Source organism: Pelodiscus sinensis, chromosome 2 (genome assembly GCF_049634645.1).
Source record: "Pelodiscus sinensis isolate JC-2024 chromosome 2, ASM4963464v1, whole genome shotgun sequence".
NCBI classification, from domain to species: Eukaryota; Metazoa; Chordata; order Testudines; family Trionychidae; genus Pelodiscus; species Pelodiscus sinensis.
The window spans coordinates 144,783,143-144,807,810 of record NC_134712.1 but is presented as its reverse complement, the minus strand read 5'-3'; the positions used below and the strand labels follow the sequence as shown (position 1 = coordinate 144,807,810).

The 24,668-nt window shown below is 48.2% G+C and overlaps 1 protein-coding gene across 1 annotated transcript in view; it reads left to right on the top strand.

The window, feature by feature from the left end:
- LOC102447295 (dynein axonemal heavy chain 5-like) overlaps positions 1-24,668 on the top strand; it is a 296,662-nt gene that overhangs the window by 90,587 nt on the left and 181,407 nt on the right. Inside the window, exons 35-42 of the mRNA XM_014581788.3 lie at positions 480-679; positions 773-926; positions 4,822-5,088; positions 5,307-5,435; positions 5,846-6,061; positions 8,143-8,289; positions 11,327-11,499; positions 14,946-15,124. Of these exons, the coding sequence (XP_014437274.2) occupies positions 480-679; positions 773-926; positions 4,822-5,088; positions 5,307-5,435; positions 5,846-6,061; positions 8,143-8,289; positions 11,327-11,499; positions 14,946-15,124 (1,465 nt within the window). The remainder of the gene's footprint in view (positions 1-479; positions 680-772; positions 927-4,821; positions 5,089-5,306; positions 5,436-5,845; positions 6,062-8,142; positions 8,290-11,326; positions 11,500-14,945; positions 15,125-24,668) is intronic.

The following is a 24,668-nucleotide window of genomic DNA, read 5'->3' as shown; positions in this document are numbered from 1 at the left end:
ACCCTCCTCTGGGTAGCTGTGTCCTTGAGCTTTTGCCAACTCCCAGATACACAGTGTTCACACAGATGCTCATTTTTCACACAGAGGGGCTCATGAGGAGACAGACCCTCCCATTTTGTAAGATGTATTGCTTAATTTCACATCAGTAATGCACATTCTGCCTGTCTCCAGCACAGAATGGAAAGGGTATAGTTCATGTACAGACACAAATTCTGCCTTCGGTTGTGATTGTGAAAGTCCAATGACTTCATTGAAATGTGACTAGCTAAGTGTAACTGACAACAAAATGTGGCCTGTAGAACAGGTGAAACATATTTCAGTCTTGCCATATAGTCATTTTGAACTATTTTAATTTATTATTCTTAGCAGGTACAATTTCCTTTGAACTCTGAAACTGGCCCATGAATTTTAATTGTTTTGATAACTAGATATTACATGAGCTTCGGTGTAATAAAACACAGTACCTTCATATTGCTTAGGATATCTGCATCAGTGCTGTTAAAGAAAAGGATATTGAAGCAAAATTGAAACATGTCATCAGTGAGTGGACTACTCATGTCTTTACATTTGGCCAGTTCAAAACCAGAGGAGAACTGCTTCTGAAAGGCTCAGATACTTCAGAAAAGATAGCTCTGATGGAAGATAGTCTCATGATTTTGGGATCCCTCATGAGCAACAGGTACAAAAATGAACACAAGAATATATTGTATAAATATAGCCAGTACCAATAAGATACCATAATCTTATTTTTTGCCCCATGTTCATTTAACAGGTACAATGCACCATTCAAGCCCATAATCCAACAGTGGGTCCAGAAATTGGCCAACACCACAGAAATAATTGAAAGTTGGATTACTGTACAAAACCTCTGGATTTACCTTGAAGCTGTTTTTGTTGGTGGAGACATTGCCAAACAGCTGCCTCAGGTCTGTTGATTTACAATAGCAATGTATGCAGGCAAGAGGTTAGCTAAATCACGATATCTTTGAAATAACAAGAAGTCTGAACTGAGGAACTCTAATTGTGCTGTGCTGTGCTATGGAAAAATTACCATAGATAACTTCAGAGGGAGCTTTCCGAGAGTGAGATCTGCAGGGTTGGATTCTTAGTCCTGGTCTACACTAGGGATTTATTTAGAAATAATCCCCCTTAGCTCGAATTTATAAGCCGAGCATCTATACTACCAAGCCTGTTATTTTGAAATAACAGGCCGCTTATTTCGAAATCTGTATGCTCCTGCTTTCCTCGAGGAATAATGCTAATTTCAAAATAGTTATTTCAAAATAGCGATAGTGTGGCTGCTTCAGTGCCGCTATTTTGAAATAACTACTCCCCGGAGTAATTTGAAATAATTACTCCCCAAAGTTTCCTAGGGCTCTAAGTTGAGGTAGCGCATCTACAGTAACAGAACCTGCATTGGACTAATTTTGAGGCTTCCCTGTAGTGGGGACATGATATTTCAACTTTATAAAATCGGGAGTAAAGTCAAATTTAGTTACCGGTATTTTGAAATAGTTTCCTAGTATAGACATGGCCTTAGGGCTAGAATCATAACAAACCAAGACACTTTTTAAAGAGAAAGCTGAGTTGCTTACCCCAGTTCACCTTGTATTATTCAGCTATTATAGCACATATTGTTGGAGGGCTAAATTCTGGCTAATGCTATGATGTTGTGATCCCTTAGCTTGCCAGAAACCAGCCCTTATACACCTTATTTATGCACTCTGTACTGCTAAGAGCTGAAATAACTCTTTTGCAGGAGGCTGTGCACAGGGACATTGCTAGGCCTAGACAGCCACATAAGTGTATAAATATATATGCGTGTGAGTGTGGCTCTTGCCGACTTTTCATCAGGCCTTAATCTGTTATGCCATCTTGTGATGTCAGCTGCAGGGAACTGAAGGACTGACCTCTCTCAGTTATTTTGGGCGAGTCAGAATCAGAGCAATAAACTTCCACTACCTGCTTCTGACTCAGCTGGCAGGTTTACATGTGTGCCAGCCAGTTAGAATTTGGCACGTGGTACGTAGGATCACCTGCTGTTTAAAAATGTCAGAAATATGTAATTTAATAAAAACAGTAATATTTTAAACTACTGCATTTACTTCAGGCCAAAGACATTATAATTAAATATCTGCAGTTTCCATTCTCCATAACCCAGAACATTTTGTGTAGTGATCAGCTAAAACCTTCTTAGCTGTTCATTAAGATTACAATAAATTGCTCCTTAGGTCTTACAATATATTTATAATAGAGGCAATAAGAGGGTTTTGCAGATGAGTAAACACCACATCAAAGCTTATGCATTTGATAATTGCGGAAGCCACTTATTATAAGTGTACTGTATGAATGTTATTCCCATTGTGCTGTGAGAAGAATAAAAAACACACAATATAGTTCAGAAAACAGTTCTTTTCTTGCCTTTTGAGGATTTGAAATTTCAGCTTCCTTCACTTACGATACTTTGTGCATGGGTGATAGAATCATAGACGGGTAGCCTGTAAAGGACCACAAGAGGTCCTCTAGTCCAGTTCCCTGTACACATGGCAGGACTAAGTATTGTCTAGGCTAGCAGTCTATGGCCCCCGGGGAGCCCACAAGCTGTTGCAGGGGAACCACGGAGCTCTGCTGCTGAAACTCAATGCCCCGAGCTCCAGTGCTCACCACATGAGGCTGAAGTGGAGAGCAACTTGGGGCTGATTCCTGAACCCCAGCACCACCCCTTCAGGGCTGAAGCAGGGAGCAGTGCAGGGCTAAAGCCCTGAGTTCTTCCCCTGCCCCTCTTTCCTCTGCAGCTGGGAGCAGCACGGGGTTGAAATCTTGAGCTTCCCCTCCCCCCACACTACTGCAGCTGGGAGCAGGGCGGGACTGAAACGCTGAGCTCCCCCGGGGGTGGGGGAGGGGGCTGAAACCTGGTGCCCATGGGTAGAGTTGATGGGACACAAGGGTGTTGACCCCCCCCAAATTGCAGAGCCTTACTCAGAGTGGGACAGTCCTGAGGGCAGCCTCGCCTCCCCAATAATCTCTCCCCCAGCCCTGCGAGGGTCCCACGCTCTGACTAGGTCCTAGATGGGAAACTAGAGCCAGGCAGTGCAGGGCAGCTGCACCTCTGGCTGGTGATGCCCTGGAGCGGGCAGCTGTAGCATTTCCCTATCTGCTGCCTGGGTTTGTGACTGCCTCTCAGCTCCCAGCCTTTTTGCTCATTCAGCTGGTCAGAGGTGCCTGGGCAGCTCCAGGCCCTGCAGAGTAGCTACTGGCACAGAGCCCCACACTGGTGGGTGACCAGCTAAGAGGAGTCCTGAGGAGATGGAGGTGGCACTCTCTCCTTGGCACTGTGCAGAGCCAGCTAAAGCCCCACAAGCCTTTGCCCCCTCCCAAATAGAAATAAACTACACCTATGCCAAAGGGTCCAGAATCCTGATCCCGTTCTTCTCCCTGACCCTGGAGGTTTCCTAGCATGTTGAGGAGAATCTCAGAAAGAAAAAGGTTGTGAGCCCTTGCTCTAGACCATCCCTTCAGTCATACTCCAATAACTGTGTAACATTGGACCAGAAAATGAAGAGCCGTGATGAGGAAAAGTCTCATAACAGTGCATAGAAAAGCTGTGATGTGAATGGCAACATTGTCACATTGTCAGTAACGCTTTGTCATTTGGAGAGGACGGCGCTCTATGACTTTTCTGGTCAGAGATGGATTGAAATCTTATTGTATAGCCACTTTGGTGATGCCTACCACTTGGTAACATAAGGCAAAAGACACTGCTGGCCCATCAACCTGGTGCATTTTTGTGGCTCTGCATGAGTTACAAAGGTGCTCCAAATCCATTCATGTGCTCTCCTCTTTGACAGCACAACCAACAAAGTGAATATTAAACTTTTATCTTGCCTGATTATTTTCTTCGTATTATATTTATTACTGTGGTACCTAGATGCCCCAGTCACAGGCCGAGACCCCGTTATGCTGAGTGCTGCACAAACACAGAATGCAAAAGTTGACTCTGTCCCACAGAGCTTCCAGTCTTTGGGTGTGTCTAGACTACCTAGTTTTGTCGACAAAAGTGGACTTTTGTCGACAAAACAATACCAGCGTCTACGCTACCGCGGAGTTCTGTCGACATAACGTCGACAGAACTCCGCGGTTTTGTCGACGCTGGTAAACCTCATTTTACGAGGCAAAACACCTTCTGTCGACAGAAGGTGTTATTGCCTGTAACGTTGCGTCCAGACTACAGAATTCTGTCGACAAAGCGGCTTGCTTTGTCGACAGAACTCCATGTGTCTGGATGCAAATTGTCGACGGAAGTTTTGTATCTGTCGACAAAACTTCCGTCCACAAAACGCGGTAGTCTAGACGTACCCTTAGTAAGAGACAAGAGCCTACAGATGGATACTAATGGGAGGAGTCCAAGGAAACAATGCGGGTCAGCTTGATAGGCAGTGGTCTCAGCATCAGCAGCCTAACAGTTGAGTTTTTTCCCAGGCAGCACAGCAAAGAGTTTTAAGGGGAATGGATGATAATGGAGTTTTAAGAGTTTGAAGGACAATAATGAGGTAGTTTGGCAGATGTTTACAAGAAGTGCTCCCAAATATGAGGAGCAACAATGGGAGGGAACACAATGATACTTGTTAAAAAAATTAATAAGTAGACAATGGAAGCTGGCAGCATGGTTCAGGTGTTCTTGATAATCCCCTACAGATTATGCATCATGGTGACGATCACCCATAGGACACACTGATACCGTCAAGTCACTCACAGGATACTTTATTTTCCAGCATTTGGGGAAGCAACAGGACTAGTTAATGCATTTTTAATGTGTTTCAGGAAGCCAAAAGGTTTCAGAACATTGATAAATCTTGGCAGAAGATTATGCAGAGGGCTCATGAGACATCAAACATAGTACAGTGCTGTGTTGGAGATGAGACATTGGCACAGCTGCTACCGCATTTACTGGAACAACTGGAAATATGTCAGAAATCACTAACGGGGTATTTGGAAAAGAAACGATTAGTATTTCCCAGATTTTTCTTTGTATCTGATCCTGCACTTCTGGAAATCCTTGGTCAGGCATCAGATTCACACACTATTCAGGTACAAATTATGTAGCAATAACCCACTTCGTAGTACAAATAATTGAGTGGAATAGGTGATAAATGATTTCCCTTTGTTACTGAGTTGACCTAAGTTTACTTATTTGAGGAAAGATCCATTTAGCCTCGTAAACCTACAGATTTGGATACAGTTTTAAAATAATATTGTAAATCGTTTCATGGATCTTATTTGGGTCATCAGGTGTTTATTTATTCCAGGCACATTTACTGAGTCTGTTTGACAATGTTAACAGAGTGGGATTTCACGAAAAGAACTACGACCAGATTTTATTATTTGAATCTCAAGAAGGAGAACAAGTCAACATTACTGAACCTGTTCTAGCTCAGGTAATAGAAGAATATATTATGCTTTTTTCATTACTTGCTCTAAAGCAAATCTGTGTTATAAGGGGGCCGTCCCACTTCTCTGTACCACAACATGCATCTATTTGAGAATCTGACTCAGAGACACTTCAGCTGCTGGGGAAAGTGGTTTTGCATCTTCCAGAAGGAGGATGGAAGTTCTTTGGTTGCTGCAGATGATACATTTGAGTTGTCTCCCAAATAGGAGCAAGGGTGCTAAAATCCACACTCTTCATCTGTAAGAACAGATCACTTACAACTGGGGAGGGGTGTCCTGTGAGGATGAGAGAATACAAAAATGGGAAATGGGAACATCAGACCTGGGGAGAAAATGTCTTCTGTGGAGTTTTTGCTGGTTTGGAGCAGTTAACTTTAAAAGTGTTTTTTCCCCCCAGGGTAATGTGGAATTCTGGCTGGGACAGCTGCTGAATGGGATTAAGAAAACAATCCACTCCATCATTAGACAGGCATCTATAGCCATTAGTGATTCAGGATTTAAGCTGTATGACTTTCAGGCAACGTTTCCTGCACAAATAGGTCTTCTGGGAATTCAAATGATTTGGACCAGAGATGCAGAGGACGCTCTCAACAATGCCAAAACAGACAAAAAGGTTGTACTCAGTTAATTAAAAGCATTGTTTAGATCAGCACACACTGTGCAAGTTAAAAAACATAAGGTAGAGATGACAATATAAAAAGGAAGCAACTAGAGTGACCTGTAAATGCCTCCATGTTGCTATGTACAGTGATGATACCACCATGGTGACAGCAACCTCCAGGCATGCTCTTTGCACTACTGTGCTATCTGCTCTGACAATTGGTAACATGGGACCAATCCTTACCAGGGGGTAAATCAGTATCTCTTAATGGCAAGACGCTAAGCTGAGGGTCTGCCTTATCAGGTTTGTGCACCACCTGCTTCCATCCACTGTCCATATTGGTGCTGAATGCGGAGGGGAGGGGGCACTGCTCAGAATCTCTGATGCTGTGAACTAGCGAGGAAAGAAACATGGGAGAAAGTGATTGAAAGTCGATCCTCACTTGCTTTAAAACTAACTTTAAAACAGTTTCTAATGATGTATCCCCTCCCCCATTCTTGTCAGTGGCTACAAGCATTGAGAGGGAACAGTAGGCAGTTGGAGGGGCAAGGGAGTATCATCTTCTACCATAATCTCAAAACTGGTTTGGGGGAAGTGAGAGCTCCCGGTGTGGGGAAATAGTGGTGCCTCTCTTGCTGCATGGAGCTTCTTTAGGGAATGGTGCTAGAATCATGCTAGAATTGGGCCAGGGGGCGCATGGGAGCAAGTTTGACGGGAGTTGGTTGCATCTTATGCCCAAGAAAGATGCTGCCAGCACTGTGGGTGTGTTTGATAAGTGCCTTTACTCTGGAACTAATATGGAGGCAGTGCAGTGCCACCGCCTCCCCAGCCGCCCTTAAGAGCCACCCCGAGTGCTCTACGCAGTGGTCTGGCAGCAATCTTAGGTCTTAGAGCTCCAGTCACCACTGCTACTGCAGTAGCAATGATGGCAGCTGAAATCCCTGGCCCCTTTGAATCACTGGGCCCTGGGGCAACTGCCCTCTTTGTCCCACCTCACCCGTCAGCAGGCCTGGTGAGAAGGCAAATCAGAGGAGAGCTCAAGAGTGCTAATACACCAGTGTGAGTAACATTTAGTAGGACCAAGCTAAGAGCTAGTAACACTGTCCTACAGTGAAAATAAATACAGGCAAAAGCTAAAGAAAACAGTCTACCATACTGTGATGTTACTGACTGAAATTAAACCAGACAAGCCTCTCGAGTACAGGGAAAATACTTTACAAATCCATTTTTCTATTTCGTACAAAGCCAAAAAGGGCATAGACCCTTGTTCATGTTGTTCTATGTTTAAGAAGAACCATACTTCATTGATAAACACAATTTCTTTTTGTTAGTGTGTTTCCTCCTTTAAAAATTATTTTTAGTTTTCCTCACTATATGTAATAGGCCTGGATCTGCCAATCTCCAATATGATCATCCCTTCCTGTGCTCAAAGCAGGAATTTACATGAGGATCATGCACTAGTTTCAGTGCTGCAAAATACTCCATCATCCCCAGGCCTGTCAGAAGCCCACTTGGAGTTATTGACAGGATCTAACTTATACTGTCACAACTGCAGAATCAGAGCCTCTATTATAGATGCAAGAGCTCCTAGTATTCTATTCCACCATTTCTTACAGCAGAAATAAAGTAATGGCTCACAAGAACAGTTACTTCAGGCTCATTTAAACTGTCCCTTACACCAGTTTTCTCCTCTGAAAGCTACCATGGTTCTGGGGACAGAGTCAGAATCTCAGCTTCATCTTTCCCAGAAGTGAACATGTTGGTTGGCTGAAGTGTATAGTTTAGGCTGAAGTCCGATGGCTTAATTGCTTTTGAAGAGGACTCAAAGCAATGGAATCTGCTAGCATAGCTCCCTTGGCCCATGTATATTCCCAGTAAAGTCACTGGGACTCCACAAGGGCTCTGGGACTATGCTCTAGTAGTTCTTGATTCAGGATTGCAGCTCTAGTTAATACAAAGTGAGGCTAGAGCACAATGTAACTGAAAGAGGGGCTGTAGATGTGTGACTGTCTGCAACTGTTCATCCTCTAGAGACAGAAAGAGCAAAGGGTGTTTGTATTAATATAACCGTGTTCTCTTGCTGTGTGAGAAAGGTCATGCACTCAGCAAATCAGAAGTTTCTGGACCTTTTAAATGAGTTGATTGACATGACAACACGTCATCTGACAAGCATGGAGCGCACAAAATATGAGACTTTAATCACTATTCATGTACATCAGAAGGATATCTTTGATGATTTGGTGAGTTTTTTTAAAGAGAGCTCTCTAACTGAAAAACATTTTTTTCCATATATAAAATAATCTAAAAGCAAATGTCACATTTCTTTGCTTTGTTTAATTCTGCTGTCAGTCCTGTTGTGTGGTTGCATGCTATCCAAGCTTGTCTTTTCTGGCTACATGTTAACAGATTTACATTACAAATACCTTATTTATTTGCTGTGCTGGATTGTTTGTGGGTGAGGATATTAACTTAGTCACCAAGAAAAATGTAGGTTCTGATCCTGTAAGGAGTTGCACGGGGGCAGACTGCAACATCTGAATTGCTCCCTATAGATCTCACTATTGCTTTCTCTAGGGGCTGCAATCTCTCCATATGAAACAAATTGCAGTCCTGGGGGCCTTAAAAACATAGGGCATGGGCAGCTGGTATATTAGTCAGGGGAAGGCACTGCCTTCCCAAACTGCCAGTCTGGCCTTGCCCACACTCCTTCCCAGAATGCCTTCAGCAGGCATTTTGGGGGGTGGAATTTTGCTGCCCCCGAGTGCTCTGGGAACAGGGAGGTTGAGGCCACATGCCCTCCCACCTGCCATCCCCCTGGGGGCAGGGCCTCTTCAGAAGGGGCAGGGTTGGGGGCTTGCCTCCCCCAGCCGTACCTTCAACCACTGCCCAGGACATAGTGGCTACATCTAGACTGGTATGATTTTCCGGAAATGCTTTTAACGGAAAAGTTTTCCGTTAAAAGCATTTTCGGAAAAGAGCATCTAGATTGGCACGGACGCTTTTGCGCAAAAGCACTTTTTGTGGAAAAGCGTCCGTGCCAATCTAGACGCGGTTTTGCGCAAGAAAGCCCCGATCGCCATTTTCGCCATCAGGGCTTTTTTGCACAAAACAGTTTTTAGCTGTCTACATTGGCCCTCTTGCGCAAAAACATTTCCGGAAAAGGGCTTTTGCCCGAATGGGAACGTCAAAGCATTTGCACAATAAGCACTGATTTAGGACAGTAGAATGTCAGTGCTTTTGCGCAAAATCAAGCGGCCAGTGTAGATAGCTGGCAAGTTTTTGCGCAAAAGCAGAAAAACTTGCCAGTCTAGACGCAGCCAGTGTGAATTTTTGGCTCCACTCAAGTGATAGTTTTGACATTGACTTCAGTGAGGTCAGAGTCTCACAACATACAACTTAAGAATCCAATCCTGCAAATAGAGCTACACGCATAGATCTTTACTCCCTTGTGGAATCTCATTGACATCACAAGGCTCCACATGGGTGGAAGGGTGCACGTACATGGATCAGTTTGCAGGGCTGTCGTCTTTCCTTTTTGACATGATTGCTTTTCAACATACAAGAACTGTTTATGTTAAGGGGAAAGTACTGTTGACCTTACCCTGTGATTCACAATTTAAAACTATACATCATCGGAGTTTTTGAAAAATATATTCCCTCTTAGTATTAGATGTATGGTTTGTGGTTTTCCAGGCCTTGTCTCCACTTCCTGATTTGAGGCGAGGGCTGCTAGTAGATTAAAGAAACTGGTTTTCATGTATGTTGAGAAGGAAAGAAAACAATAGCTTAAATTGGTTTAATTTTAAAAATTTAAAGGCATCAAACTCTTCCGTATGGAAGACAATATCAAAGCATAAGACAATAATTAAGAAATTGGAAGCAACAGCAAAAAAAGATGGAGGAAACATACTGCATGCTGATAGCAGGAATTGAGTGGTATATATATTGTTTAAATGATTTATATGTTGTGCAGAGAGAAATAAGGATAGAAGAATATAGAGAACTAATATTGATAGCTAGAAGTCAAACTGCAAAGTTCTGTATGATGCCCAAGGATTTTCCTGTCCACATGATTTTCCATTAATTTTTACTAGGGGGCTGTGCCCCCTGTTCACTATGCTTACCAACCCCAGCTCTCTCCCTGGCCACTGGGGAGAACCGGGCTGCGGACTTTGCTCTTTTCCCCTGGGGGCCCAGGCTGGCATGGCCAGATGTAAGCAGGAGTAGGGAGAAGGGGCCCAGGCTGGCCCAGGGGATGAGGTGGGGGGAAAGGGCCCAGGCTAATGCCAGCCCAGCCAGTTCCGGGTCTTTCCTCACAGCCTCTGGCCTGGCTTCCCCCCACCCAATCCCCAGGAGGTTGGGCCATGCTGATACCATGGCGTCGGCAGGCCCGGCTCTCTCCCCCCCCCCCCCCCCCGCCTCCTTGACCACCAGGCAGGGCCAAGGCTGCTCCTGCTCCCCCCACCCACTGCAGCTGCTGAGGAGGGCTGAAGCCTTGTCAGGCCCCCAGGTCTTCTCCTGGCTTCAGGGGAGGAGAGGGGGGAGGGAGGGCTGATCTGAGGCCACGTGGCCCCGCACTCTCCTCCGAGGCACTGGGGTACTGCTCCAAGACCTCACATAGCCCCGTGCTTTCCTCACGGCCGCAGAGCACAGGAGAAGGGGAGGAGGGAGGTGTGGTGCGGCAGCCTAGCACTGGGAAAGAGGAGGGGGAAGGAGGAAGCAGGCGGGACTCAGAGTGATGTGTTGACTCTGTTGTCCTGCAGGAAAAGTTTTTTCTATATAGCGAGGGAGATGCGTATTTTTGGATGTGTATTTCATATTGATTAATTCAATGTCAAGTATTACTAAAGTCTGGTGTATATTAAACCTTTGGAGATCGGTTTAACCTATTGTGTTTTTTCTGCCCTGGGGATGGAAACGGAAAGTGGGCACTTTGAGATATGTCACTTCCTCCTCTCAGATTTTTAATACGAAAACAATGAGGAGTGGCACCTTTAAAGATTAACACATTTATTTGTGCATATGCTTTCATGGGCTGGAACCTACTTCCTCAGATGAATGAAATGGAAACTTCAGTTTGGCAACTACATATACACATGCAAAAATGGGAGTGTTACAGTACTATGTGGCGGACCAGTGCTAACGGGTAATATAACACTCCCTAGCTGCCACATGAATCCTCCTTGTTTTTGCAGAAGCAGATTAACACGGCTTCCTCTCTAAAATTTTTATTAAAGTATGTCACATCTACACTAATGGTTTTGTACTTTAATACAGGTCCGCATGAATATTAAATCTCCATCTGACTTTGAATGGCAAAAACAGTCCAGGTTTTACTTTATTGAAGATGCAGACAAATGCATTATTCAAATCACTGATGTGGAGTTCAGCTACTGCAATGAATACTTAGGCTGTACAGACAGACTCGTTATAACTCCTTTAACGGACAGGTAATCATATAAGGCAGTGCTTCTCAAACTTTTTGGCCCATGGACCACCCCACTCAAAGCAGGCCTTTCTGTGGACCACCAGCCAACCACCCATGATGACAAAATGAGTGCAGGAGAGGGTGGGGGTGCGAGGTCTAGCCAGGAAGTAGAGTGCAGGGGTGGGCTGGGGGTGGTTGGTCTGGGAGAAAGGGAGGGCGCAGAAGCATAATGTGAGTGGGGAGAGGCTGCGGGAACGTGATGGGGGTGCAAGGTCGGGGCAGGAGGGAGGTGCTTACCTGGCACCATATCTCCTGCTACTCCCCGGTCCCCCCCCCGCCCCCCCACTGCTCCCATTGGCCATGATTCCAGCTAATGGGAGCAGCAGGGAAAGCCTCCAGGTGAGCAGTTTCCTGTGCTGCCATTTCCCTATCTGAGGGGAGGGGGCACGGCAGCACACAGAGCCACTTCCTTATCTCGCAAGCCAGATCTGGGCTGTGAGTCTCATCCCCTCTCCCCAGCAGCAGGAAGCTAGCCCTGGCGCTCCATATTCATGGGGTGGAGCATGACTGGAACACCAGCATGGGCTCCCTGTTGCGGAGGAAGAGGAGGGTCAGCCCTAAGCCTGCAGCCCACCTGAAAGATGGTTGCGGACCACTAGTAGTCCACGGACCATACTTTGGGAATCAGTGATAAAAGGAGTAGGGCTGTCAATTAATCAGTTAACTCATGTGATTAACTAAAAAAATTAATTGTGATTACAATAATTAATTGGATTGATCATCGTTTTAAGTGAATTGTTAAACAATAGAATACCAACTGAAATGTATTAAATGGCTGTGAATGAAATAATTATATTTGAAAATGTAGAAAAAGAATTACAAACGCAGAATACAAAATGTTCAGTGCTCACTATATTTTTAATACTAATATTTGAAATGTACAAAATAAAGGAATAGTATTTTTCATTTCACTTCATACAAGTACTATAGCACAGACTCTTTATTATGAAAGTGCAGTTTACAAATGTAGATATTTTTGTCATATAACTGCACTCATAACAAAACAATGTAAAACGATAGACCTTACAAGTCCACCTAGTCCTACTTCGTATTCAGCCAATTGCTAAGACAAACAAATTTACATTTACAGGAGATAATGCTGCCCACTTTTTATTTACAATGTCGTCTAAAAGCAAGACATTTACTTGCCAGATATGCTGAACATTCATATTTTCCTTTGTATTTCATCCACCATCCCACGGGATATGATCCACGCTGAGGACACTCCTTCAAAATGTAATGCATTTGTTAAATTTGTGACTGTTCTTCTTTGGGGAAAATTGTATGTCTCCTGCTCTCTTTTGCCTACATTTTGCCATATATTTCATGTTATTGCAGTCTCAGATGATGGCTCAGCACATGTTGTTCATTTTAAGAACACTTTCACTTACAGATTTGTCAAAATGCAAAAGTACCTGTGAGGGAGTGAAGAGAGTAGGGCGTGGCATCACAGGAGTCAAACAAAACCTTTTGGCCCAGCTAGCCCCACCCCACTCTACCTGTAACCAGTGCCAGGCCTGGAGAGAGGATAAAAGGAAGGAGCCTGGCTCAATTAGGGGCTGACCAGCAAAGAGACAGGAGCGTGGTTCTGCAGTCTTCAGAACCTGAGCCCATCCATTTGACCAGCCACAGGAGCAAGCAAGCTTCCAATCACACCCCCTGGGGAAAAGGGGGGAACCTACGTGGAACCCTCACTGAGGTGGGGAAAATTTGGACTCTTAGGTCCTTGCCCCAAACTTAAGGACTGTACTCAGATAGTAGGCTGGAATTCCTAGGCCTGGGGCACCAGCAGCATGGGTCTGCATTCCTTTTCTGCCAGCTAAATCCGGGACATAACCACTAGGCTACCTTGCTGCCAGGGAGATCCGAGCATTGTACCATTATGAGATTTCTAAAGATAGCTACAGCACTTGACCCAGGGTTTAAGAATGTGGAGTGCTGCCCAAACTCTGAGAGGGACAATGCATGGAACATGATTTCAGCAGTATTAAAAGTGCAACACTCGGATGTGGAAACTACTGAACTCAAACCACAAAAAAGAAAATCAGTTTTTTGCTGGTGGCATCTGACTCAAATGATGAAAATGAACATGCCTTGGTCTTTACTGCTGTAGGCCATTATGGAGCAGAACCTGTCATCAGTATGGACATATCTTCTGGAATGGTGGTTGAAACATGAATAGGCATTCGTCAGATGACATTGTAAAGAGGAAGCAGGCAGCATTATCTCCTGCCAATATAAACAGCCTTGTTTGTCTGTACAATTTGCTGAACAAGAAGTAGGACTGAGTACACTTGTAGACTCTAAAATGTTACATTGTTTTATTTTTGAATGCAGCTTTTGGTACATGATTCTACATTTGTAAGTACCGGTTGAACCTCTAAAATCTGGGGCTCTCTAGTCTGGCAATATCTGTGGTAGGACCATGATATTGCTGGACCAGAGAGGCCCCGCCGGCCAGGTTCAGAAGTGCAGCCTGGGCTGGGCTGGCAGTCGGGAGTGGAGCCCCAGCCGGGGCTGGAGGCGGTGGGGCCAGAGGTCAGGAGCGCGGTCCTGCTGAGGCTGGCGCAGTGGGGAGTGAAGCCCCACTTGGGGCTGGCACGGTGTAAAACACAGCCTGTCAGGGCAGGCGTCGGGGAGCTCAGTCCCACCCAGGACTGGAGTCAGCAGGGCTGGCAGCTGGGCACATAGCCTGGGCCAGTGCCATGATGGAGTACATCTCTGGCCATGTTTGGAGGCAGTGGGGCCTGTCAGGGCTGGCAGGAAGCAGCGGCAGGAGCACAGCCCCAGCTGGGAGCAGAGCCTATAGCCTGATGGGAGCCTTGACCTTCCCTTGTCTAGCAAACTCCACGGTTTGGGACTGCTCATGTCCCGAGGGTGCTGGACAAGGGAGGTTCGACCTTTACAACGTTCAGGATAAAGAGATTACGCTACAATACTTGTGTTAAGTGAATTGAAAAACACTATTTCTTTTGTTTTACAGTGCAGATTTTGGTAATAAAAGATGGAATGAGCACTGTACACTTTGTATGCTGTGTTGTAATTGAAATCAATTTTAAAAAGGAGAAAACATCTAAAAATATTTCAAAAATGACATTCTATTATTGTTTAACAGCACAATTAATCACACCATTAATCATGATTAATTTTTAAATTGCCTGATAGCCTGAACTAGGAGTATAGCATCCACTTTGGGGACAAAATCCTACTCCCATCAACATAAAGAAAAACCCGCATTTGTCACCTAGTACACACCAATTTCTATTAACATGACTGTGAGTTACCAAACATGTTGTAAAAGGAAGAAAATCCTTTTCCTCTCTCACCCCCAGTTTTGTATAACTGTTACTATTGATTGGGCAAATAACAGTGAAGAAAAATTAACGGTGTTTTTCAATCGGTCTCCAGATGTTACATCACATTGGCTCAAGCTTTGGGAATGAGTATGGGTGGTGCTCCGGCAGGACCTGCAGGGACTGGGAAAACAGAAACAACTAAAGACATGGGCAAATGTCTGGGAAAATATGTTGTTGTCTTTAATTGTTCAGACCAAATGGACTACAGAGGCCTAGGTCGTATTTATAAAGGTAAGACACTGGTCTGTTTGTTAATTTTAAACGAAAAATGCATTTCTGTGTGGAATGCTTTTTGTGACTGAGACTGAAACAGTAGAGCAGGGGTGGGCAAGAGAGCCTCCACAGGCCAGATCCGGCCTACCAAGCTGGTTGGTTGATCCAGCCCGCAGCCGCCCTTCCGCTCCTGCCTCCCCAGGCCGATCGAGACTTGGGGATGGGGAGTGCGTGAAGTCTTCTCCCCCTGCCAGGGGCGCATGGTGCCTAGAATGAACCGTCAGCAGTTCAGAACAGCTGGCAGTTCCCTCTAGGTGCTGCTTGCCCCTTGCAGGGTGGGGCAGGGCCAAAGACTTCTTGCAGTCAGGGTCTGTGGGCAGGAAGCACAGAAGTGTCCTGGTCCCGCCCCTTCTGCCCGAGGCCCCAGCATCCTCCTAGGTGGCCCTGAGGCCACTTAAAAAATTTGTGAAGTGGCCCCCCCTTTCTAAAATTATTGCCCACCCCTGCTTTAAACAGTTCCTTCCACCGACTTTGAATTGGGGCTCCATGGCAACTGGTGGAAGCACTGAAAGTTACCTAATGTGCACACTGGTGTGTGAGTCTGATTCTCATTTAGTCATGCTGATGTAAATCAGGATAATTCCACTACTATCAATGTGGTTATGCAGTCATCCAAAGAGTAGAATCAAGTCCAGTGCTTTCACATTCAGCGTTGCTGAACCACGGAGATGTAGCATGCACTCCGAGTCCCCTACCCTTCCCCATTCCACTGCACATCCCAATGCCGAGAGACTAGCAAGAACTGTTTCATTTGGGTCTCTTGCAAGGCAGGACAGAAAAATAATGCTAGACTGCCATGTCAGAGACTCCTGTAAATAAGAACATTTATCTGTTCATGAGTGAGTTTCACACATGTGCTAGGATGTATTTGTTTCTTCGTTTTCACTTTGATGACATTGTCCACAGCTGGTGCCGGAAGGAATTCATTTCTGAAGGGATTCTTTTCTGTGCTCTGTTGGTTTATCTTCCATCCCTTTTCATCCTTTCCTTTATTCTCTTACCTTCCTATTGTCTCTATTTCCCTTTTCAACCCACTTGTGCCTTACCCTCTCTTGCTCTTGTTTGTAATTAATTCCCCGCTTTTCCCATTTTCACTAAACCAACCTTCTCTGCCTTCCATTCTGTCTTTCCTTCTCTGCTGTCTTCTCCTTCTGGTCACTTGCTCAAGTCTCTCCTGATGGATGATTGCTCCTCTTTCCTTCTGCTTCCCAGCTGCTTCCCTTTCTTTCCTGAGTACTTCCTGTCTCACACCTGTCCTCTTTTTGTGTCCCCATCCCCTTTGCTGTACTTCTTTGCCCCTTCATATGTCCTCCCTCCCCTTTACTCTGTCCACTTCTTGTGAGAGCTACAAAGTGAATTTTGCAAGAACTCTGATCAGTGAGTACAAACAACTCCAGAATTCAGAAGTTTTCTCACAAGAGATAAAGCAAAACTGCGGAAAAGTGCCAAGACATTGCCTGGGCATACTGGCCCTCTTCAAACTCTAAACTCTTATTACTTCCCATGATGAGCCTAGCATAGCTCTGACATTTCAGAGTCAGTTTCTGCATCAAGCGAGGGATGGCTTGCATAGATAAATGTAATGAGTCTGGCTCACCACCACAGCACCTTCTGCTGGTCAGTCTGGGAATTAGTTCTGTTCAGCTGAGTGCGCTGATTTGTGGATGGAGTCTCATCCACCATTACTCTGCTGTCTCCACCATTTGTAGGATCTGGACCCTCATCACCTCCAGACCAGGGGATCCAGCTTTTCTATAGCTCACTGTCTCCCCCTTCTGGAAGGCCAGCAAGTCTGTGTCCTGCCACTTGTCTGAGCAGCGAATTGCAGGCCCTCATCTAGCCCCTTGCCTCAGGGGCAAATTACAGTCTGATTACAGTCCTGTCTCATCATCAGCCAGCAGGGTGCAGCCAGCTGCCTTTTTCCCTTGACCACTTGGCCAGTAGCTCTAGCATCTTCTTGGCACTTCCAACACAGCCCTCGATCTGGGAGTGGTTAGACAAGAACTTCCTGTTCCCCACTACTCTACCCAGTACTGATGAATCTAAGGTGCTTTTCTAGGGTGCCAGCCCTTCTCTCTTGGGGGTCAGGGAAGTACTGCTCTCTGTTCTGATGAGCAGCCCTTTATATATGGACTGCTTCAGCAAGCCATCTCCTGATTGGCTCCATAATAAGCCACCTTCTCATTGGCTGGGGTTCTGCATAGCTGCTCCAACCTTGTCTTAATTCTGCTTTCCCCTGTGTGGGGCAGCCACCGCATCTCTGCAAGTTCATAGATTCTGTTGTGCTTATTTTGAATCCTTACTCCAGAGGTGAGGAACCTTTTTTGGGTCGGGGGCCACTGACCCATGGAAAAATCATTTAGGGGCTGCACACAAGTGAGAAGCAAAAAACCCCAAAAATCCAAACCAACCACCTCCCCCCAAGCCCTCACTGACTTGGTCCCTGACTCAGAAGCAGAAAGACACTCTCCACATTCCCCTTGCACACCAGAGCCTAGGGAAGGCCAGGCTAGTAGACTTTATGTGCTCCAGCCCCATGGTGTGGCAGTGGCAGGGCTGGAGCGCCAGCACAACCTCCCCAATGCTGGGGGGGAGCTCTGAGTCTCAAGGGCTGGATCCAGATAAGCCGGAGGCCACATCCAGCCCCATGCCTGAGGTTCCTCAATCCTGTCCTACTCAATCAACAACTGTTGGTTCTATGTGCTGTGCCTCCAGAACATAAAAATCACCTCAAATTCCAGCTGGGTTTTGAAATGTGACTTTAATCCATTATTTCTTGTGGTTCTTTGGTCACAGAGATCCCCTCAAGACTGTCACTTGATGTTGCCTACTTGCCCACTGGAGTACCCCACCATGCTGTCCTGCTGAGCCAGAACCTCTGATTTCCCCCAAGCAATGGTACAGGGTTGGGGTCACTGCCCACAACAGAGCAACACAGACACCGAGATCCACTCAGCTCTGGGAAAGCTCATTGAAAAGGATTTGACACAACACCCAGGTGCACAGCCCCAATGGGACCAGAACACCAGATAAATCCATTTTAGCCTGCATACAAATTGTATATAGACCCAGCTCATAACTTGTTCACTCACTTTATCAGTGAAAAAGAGATATGCTCAGATGTTGTCCGCCTTCCCCCAAGGTAATAGTTATTTACCCTGGGTAAATAATAATAAGCAAATGTGATTTTATTAGGTATAAAAAGTAGGATTTAAGTGTCCGCAAGTGATAACAAATAGATGATATAAGCAACAATAAAACAGAACACACCAACTAAGCTTAATACTCTAAGGGTATGTCTACACTAGAAAGTTAGTTCGAACTAACGGACGTTAGTTCGAACTAACTTTCCTAGGCGCTACACTAGCGCTCCGTTAGTTCGAACTTAATTCGAACTAACGGAGCGCTTAGTTCGAACTAGGTAAACCTCATTTTACGAGGACTAACGCCTAGTTCGAACTAGCTAGTTCGAACTAAGGGCTGTGTAGCCCTTTAGTTCGAACTAGTGGGAGGCTAAGGCTTCCCAGGTTTCCCTGGTGGCCACTCTGGCCAACACCAGGGAAACTCTATTGCCCCCCTCCCGGCCCCGGAGCCCTTAAAGGGCCACGGGCTGGCTACTCACTTTGTGCCAGTTGCAAGGCTGCAAGCACCCGTGCCTGCACAGCCTGCACCTGCCACACCATGAGCCAGCCATCCGAGGGCTCCCAGCCCTCCACTGCTCCCCACGACCAGCCTGGCGGCTCCCGGGAGCCTGCCCGGGGGCGCAAAAGGCGGGCGCCCGCCTGCTCAAGTGCGGAGATCGTGGACCTCATCGAGGTTTGGGGGGAAGCCTCCAATGTCCACGATCTCCGCACTAGCCACCGGAACGCGGCCGTCTATGGACGCATGGCTGCCAGTCTGGCCGCCAGGGGCCACCAGCGCAGCCGGGAGCAGGTGCGCTGCAAAATTAAGGACTTGCGGCAGTCCTACTCCCGGGCCTGCCTGCCAGGGGCTGACCCGGAGGCCTGCCCCCACTTCCATGCCCTGGACCGCATCCTGGGGCCTCATGCCGTCCCTGCCCCCCGGGACGTGATTGACCCCGGGGCAGAGGGACCGCTCCTGGAGACGGAGGAGGAGGAGGAGGGCTCTGAGAGCCAGGAGCCTGCCGCCAGCCTTCCCAGGACCCGGGACCCCCGTGGCACCCCACAGAGCCGCTCGCCTGCATCATCAGAGGCCGGGGAGGCGTCCACCTGTGAGTACCCTCGTGTTCCCCTTATGTGTACGGGGGGCTGGGGCGAGAGGGAGCCCCGGGACCGTGCGCCTGGGCCTTGCCCACCACGGAGCAGCAGCTGGGGATCCTGCAGGGGCCCTGGCCTTGCAGAGGGGAGCTGGGTTTCACACACCTGGGCCCCTGGGGTAATTGACCGCTGGTCTTCTTGCACCACAGCTGCAGCACCGGGGCCTGCAGGGCGCACCACACCGCCTGCAGCAGCCGCCCGCGCCCGGGCAAGCAGGACAGCCAGGAACCAGGAGGACTACCAGAGGCGGCATCTCCGGTTCCTGGACCGACAGCTCCGTCTCCAGGACCACTGGGTCCAGGAGGACCTCAGGCTGCGCCAGAGGAGTCTGGAGGCCCTGGAGGAGCAGGGCCGTGCCCTGCGAGGCCACCTCCAGAGCCTGCTGGACCGCTTTCCATTTCCTCCTCCCCCTGCTCCCCCTCTTGCTCCCCCTCTTTCTCCCCCTCTTGCTCCCCCTCTTTCTCCCCCTCTTTCTCCCCCTCTTGCTCCCCCTCTTTCTCCCCCTCTTGCTGCCCCTGCTCCTCCTGCTCCTCCTGCTTCTGCTCCTGCTTCCTCCACACCCCCTGTCCTCTCTGCCCCCCCCTCCACAACCATTCCCCACCGACGCCCCCGGACCCGCAGTGTGGCGAGACGGGAGAGGCAGCCAGACTCCCACCCCTGAGCTTTCCTTTCCCTTCCTCCCTTCCCTCCCCTCCCCTTCCAGCTCCCTCGTCCCAGGTTTCCCCCTCCCTTCTCCCACCTTCATTCCTCCCTCCCCCACCCCAGTTCTGTGAAATAAACAGACGTTTTTGTTGGAAAAACAGGTGTCTTTATTTGACAGTAGGTAGGGAGGGGAAAGGGGAAGGGGGGGGTAGGGTGGAAGAGGGCCCCGGTGGGGCATGCAGGGAGAGGTCAGTCCTCCTCCTCCTCCACCTGGAAGCTCTCCCGCAGGGCTTCCCGGATCCGGATGGCCCCCCGCTGGGCTTCCCGGACAGCGGCGGTGTGGGGCTGACCGTAGTGTCCAGCCATGCGGTCAGCCTCAGCCATCCAGGCTGGCAGGAAAGCCTCCCCCTTCCGCTCACACAAATTGTGGAGCACACAACATGCCGCCACCACGGGAGGGATGTTGTGCTCGGCCAGGTCCAGACGGGTGAGGAGGCATCGAAAGCGGGCTTTCAGTCACCCGAAGGCCCCCTCCACCACGATGCGGGCCCTGCTCAGCCTGTTATTGAAGGCCTGGCGGGAGGGATTGAGGTGCCCTGTGTAGGGCTTCATGAGCCACGGCTGCAGTGGGTAGGCGGCATCCCCCACCAGGCAGACGGGCATGTCCACGTCCCCGACCCTGATGTGGCGGTCGGGGAAGAAGGTCCCGTCCTGCAGCCGCTGGCACACGGAGGAGTTGCGGTACACCCGTGCGTCGTGTGCTTTGCCGGACCAGCCCACATTTATGTCCGTGAACTGTCCCCGGTGGTCACACACGGCCTGCAGGATGACGGAGAAGTACCCCTTGCGGTTCACGTACCGGGACGCCTGGTGTTCCGGGGCACGGATGGGGATGTGCGTCCCGTCGATGGCCCCCCCGCAGTTGGGGAAGCCGAGGGCGCCGAATCCCCGGATGACGGCGTCCGGGTCGGCGAGGCGGACCACCCTACGGAGCAGCACCCGGTTGATGGCCTTGACCACCTGCGGAGAGAGACACAGCAAAGCGTCAATCAGTGGGGCGCCCGGGTGGCTGGGAGCGTGCGTGCCCTGGCAGTGCCCCGCGCCCCACTCCCGGAAGCAACCCCCCTGGCGGTGTGTAGTACGGCCGGGACAGCCCGACCCCTCCGGTGCGGGGAGCTTTCGCCTCCTCCCGCCCCTCCCTTTGTCCCTGGGGCGGCCCATCCCCTCCTCGCAGCCCCCCTCCCCCCCGGCTCGGTGGCCGACGAGCGCCGTACCTGCATGTGCACTGCTCCGACAGTGGATCTCCCCACGCCGAACTGGTTCCCGACGGATCGGTAGCTGTCCGGCGTGGAGAGCTTCCAGAGGGCGATGGCCACCCGCTTCTGGAGGGGGATGGCGGGCCTCATGCGAGTGTCCCTTCTTTGCAGGGCAGGGGCGAGCCACTCGCAGAGCTCCAGGAAGGTGTCCCTCCTCATCCTAAAGTTCTGGGTCCACTGTCGGTCGTCCCAGCGCTCCAGGACGATGCGGTCCCACCAGTCGCTGCTGGTGTCCAGACGCCAGATGCGGCGGGGCACGCCGGTGCCGGGGTGCCGCCGCGGCTCCTCCACAGCCCCCAGGGCGGCCAGGCGGAGAGGCAGGGGGCTGACGTTCCCCAGGTGGTGCCAGGCAGCCTCGAGCCATTGCTGGCAGGCTTGCAGCAGCAAGTCCAGAAAGTGCACCAGAAGGTGCAGGGCGAGCCGTGGCTCCATGTTGCCACCTGCGGCGGTCCCCCCCGAAGGGAAGCACCGACACAGACGGGCACAGAGACCGACGCTTTGCTGTCCCTCGGCGAGGTTGGCAAGCAAGCAGGAAAAGCTGAGAACCGGCTGTCCAGGGGGGGTCCCTTTAAGCACGAGCCTCAGATAGCCTCAGACAGCAGCCACACAAAGCAATTGCTGACCTGATGCCCTGCCAGAACCGGTTTCAGCTGCCCTTAAATGCCCCCCTGCGTCCAATCAGTGTGGACGCGCTAGTTCGAACTAGCAAAACGCTAGTTCGAACTAGTTTTTAGTTCTAGATGCGCTAGTTCGAACTAGCTTAGTTCGAATTAACTAATTCGAACTAAGTTAGTTCGAACTAGCGCTGTAGTGTAGACGTACCCTAAGAAACTTGTTTCATGCAATTCCTTACTCTAACAGTAGTTCTAATCATCTCTTTTCACCAGCTAGGCATTCTCCTAGCTTGGACCTGATCCTTTCCCTGTTAAGTCTTGGGCTTTGTCTACACCAGTGTTGTGCAACCCATGGGTCATGACCCCCAAGGGGGTCACAGATGTCTTCCTAGTGGGTTGCAGCGCTTAGATACAGCCAGCTGGGGGCTGGGCCCGGCAGTTGGTCACAGATCAAAAAAGGTTGCGCACCACTGATCTACACTATCCAGCTTTTAGCAACACGGTTGTGTCAACACAACCGTGTTGCTAAAAATCAGGCAGTGTAAACACAGTTTGTTGGCACTTTTTCTGGCAAAAACTTCCACCACCTACCAGGAGCTTTTGCTTTGTTGGCAGGAGAGCATTTTTGAAGATGTTCTGAAGGTATCCCTTGAGAATGGACCAGATATAGAGTGATTGCTTTGTGAAAATTGTTTGTCCTCAGGTGAAAGAGGTGTTTTTCTCTTCTATCATTTTTCTGTGTGAGCTCATTCAAGAGTACAGTGATTGCTTGGTTTTACATAATTGTCATTGGGGAAATTAGTGTACTGGATCAGTTCACCACAATATGTGATAGGTATGAGTAGGACCTGTGGATCTTGAAAGGTTTGCTGTGGCATTATTGACAATCATAGCACTAGGGATATGTCTGCCAGTTTTCCATCTGTTGTTCTGGCAGGGGCTGCTTCTGCTTTGAGTGGGTTAGTCCTGGTCTAGGGTAGTGTTTCTCCAAGTGGTCCATGGACCGACTCTCAGAAAGCTGCTACCATACTGCTCCGGTTTGTTTACTTACTGACTGCAGCCACAGAGCTTTGCAGCTCCTATTGGCTTCAGTTCACTATTTGCAGCCAAGGGGAGCCGCGGGAAGTAGCAAGGCTCCATGGCTATAGAGCCAGTACATAAACAAATCGGAGCGGCCTAATAGCTGCTTTCTCAGAGTGGATCTGCAGACCACTTTGAAAAACACTGGGCTGGGGGAACTTGCTTCTGATGATGAGAGGGTGAGGGTGGAGAGTTGTTCGAAGGCCAGAAAAGAGGATTTGGGACAGATTTCTTTCAGGATACTGTTCCATTCCAAAATATGGATTGTAAGTGTTTGATGATACCCAATATGCATTCCAGTAGGAGATGGACAGTGACAATGAGGTGTGGTCATAATGATTTTTTTTTATCTTCAAGCAGGTTCTCTCAGGGTATTTGATGGCCAATTCCATGATGCAATCCACTTCTCTAGTGGATTGTGCTTGGATGGTGAAGCTGGTTTTAAACATGTTAAGTTTTGTATCCTGGACTTTCTCCTTAGAGCATACTCTGTGGTATTTGAGTGCCTGTTGTAGAAGGGATGCCTGTTTGGGATGGTTAGGAATCTGTGAAGGTAAGTGTGGTATCCATGCATTTCTTGTAGACAGCTGTCTGTAGGGTTCCATTGCTGTAGCTGATTGTGGTGTCCAGGAAGTTGATTCTGGTGTGGGTGTAGCCCAGAAAGAGTTTGATAGACGATTGGCAAATGTTGAAATCTATGAGGGAGTTTAGGTAGTCTATCCAGAGGATGAAAATATCATCAATGTATCTCATTGGTTTTGTGGTGCATTTGTCCAGAAGTTCTTTCTTAAGTTGGCATGATCTTAACCATGACACTGGATTATTTCGCTCCTTATCTCATATAGCCTGATTATCTAATTACCTCAGTCAGTTTTTTGGGAACTAATCAGTAATGGCTGTGAGATCAGAGAGGAGGTTCACCTGGTCATTCCTTGCACTCTATCACCAGGTTTAGTCTTGGTTTTCATTTGTTTCTTTCAATTGTTTTTTTACTCAGCATGAAATAACTGCTGCTTCTATATTTGATTCAAGCACTGTTGTTATATGCTGCATGAAGGCGCCGGAGTATTTCGTAGTAATGCATATGGCTTTAGTGTTCTGTGAGGTTGGCAGTTCACATGCGGTGCTAATCACAGGATTTATTCCTTGTGGCTCCTCTTGGGCATTAGCACTCAAGCAGTTTGACATCCTAGTTTTCAGTTGCTTACTCTGTGATCTCTTTCTTCATGCCTAGCCCTGCTTCTCTCCCAGATGGGCTCATAGGCCCTATCAGACCTGTTTCTCTTCCTGATGCAGCCAGTCATGCAGGTTAATTGGCCCTTTTTTCCTATTCAGGATTTGTGTGGGGATAAACTCCACAGCATTTGTCCTTTTTTTCCACAAGTGAAATTATTTTGCAAGGACCCGATCTCATTGGGAGTTGTAGAATGCTTAACCCCTCTGTAAATCAGAACTCATTTTTAGGCACGCTCAACTTTTCCAGCAGGTGGCATTACAAAACAAATGATTATTTCCTTCCAAAGGGGGGGAAAAAATCTGGCCAGAACTGAATTTCACCATTGTAAAGACAAAG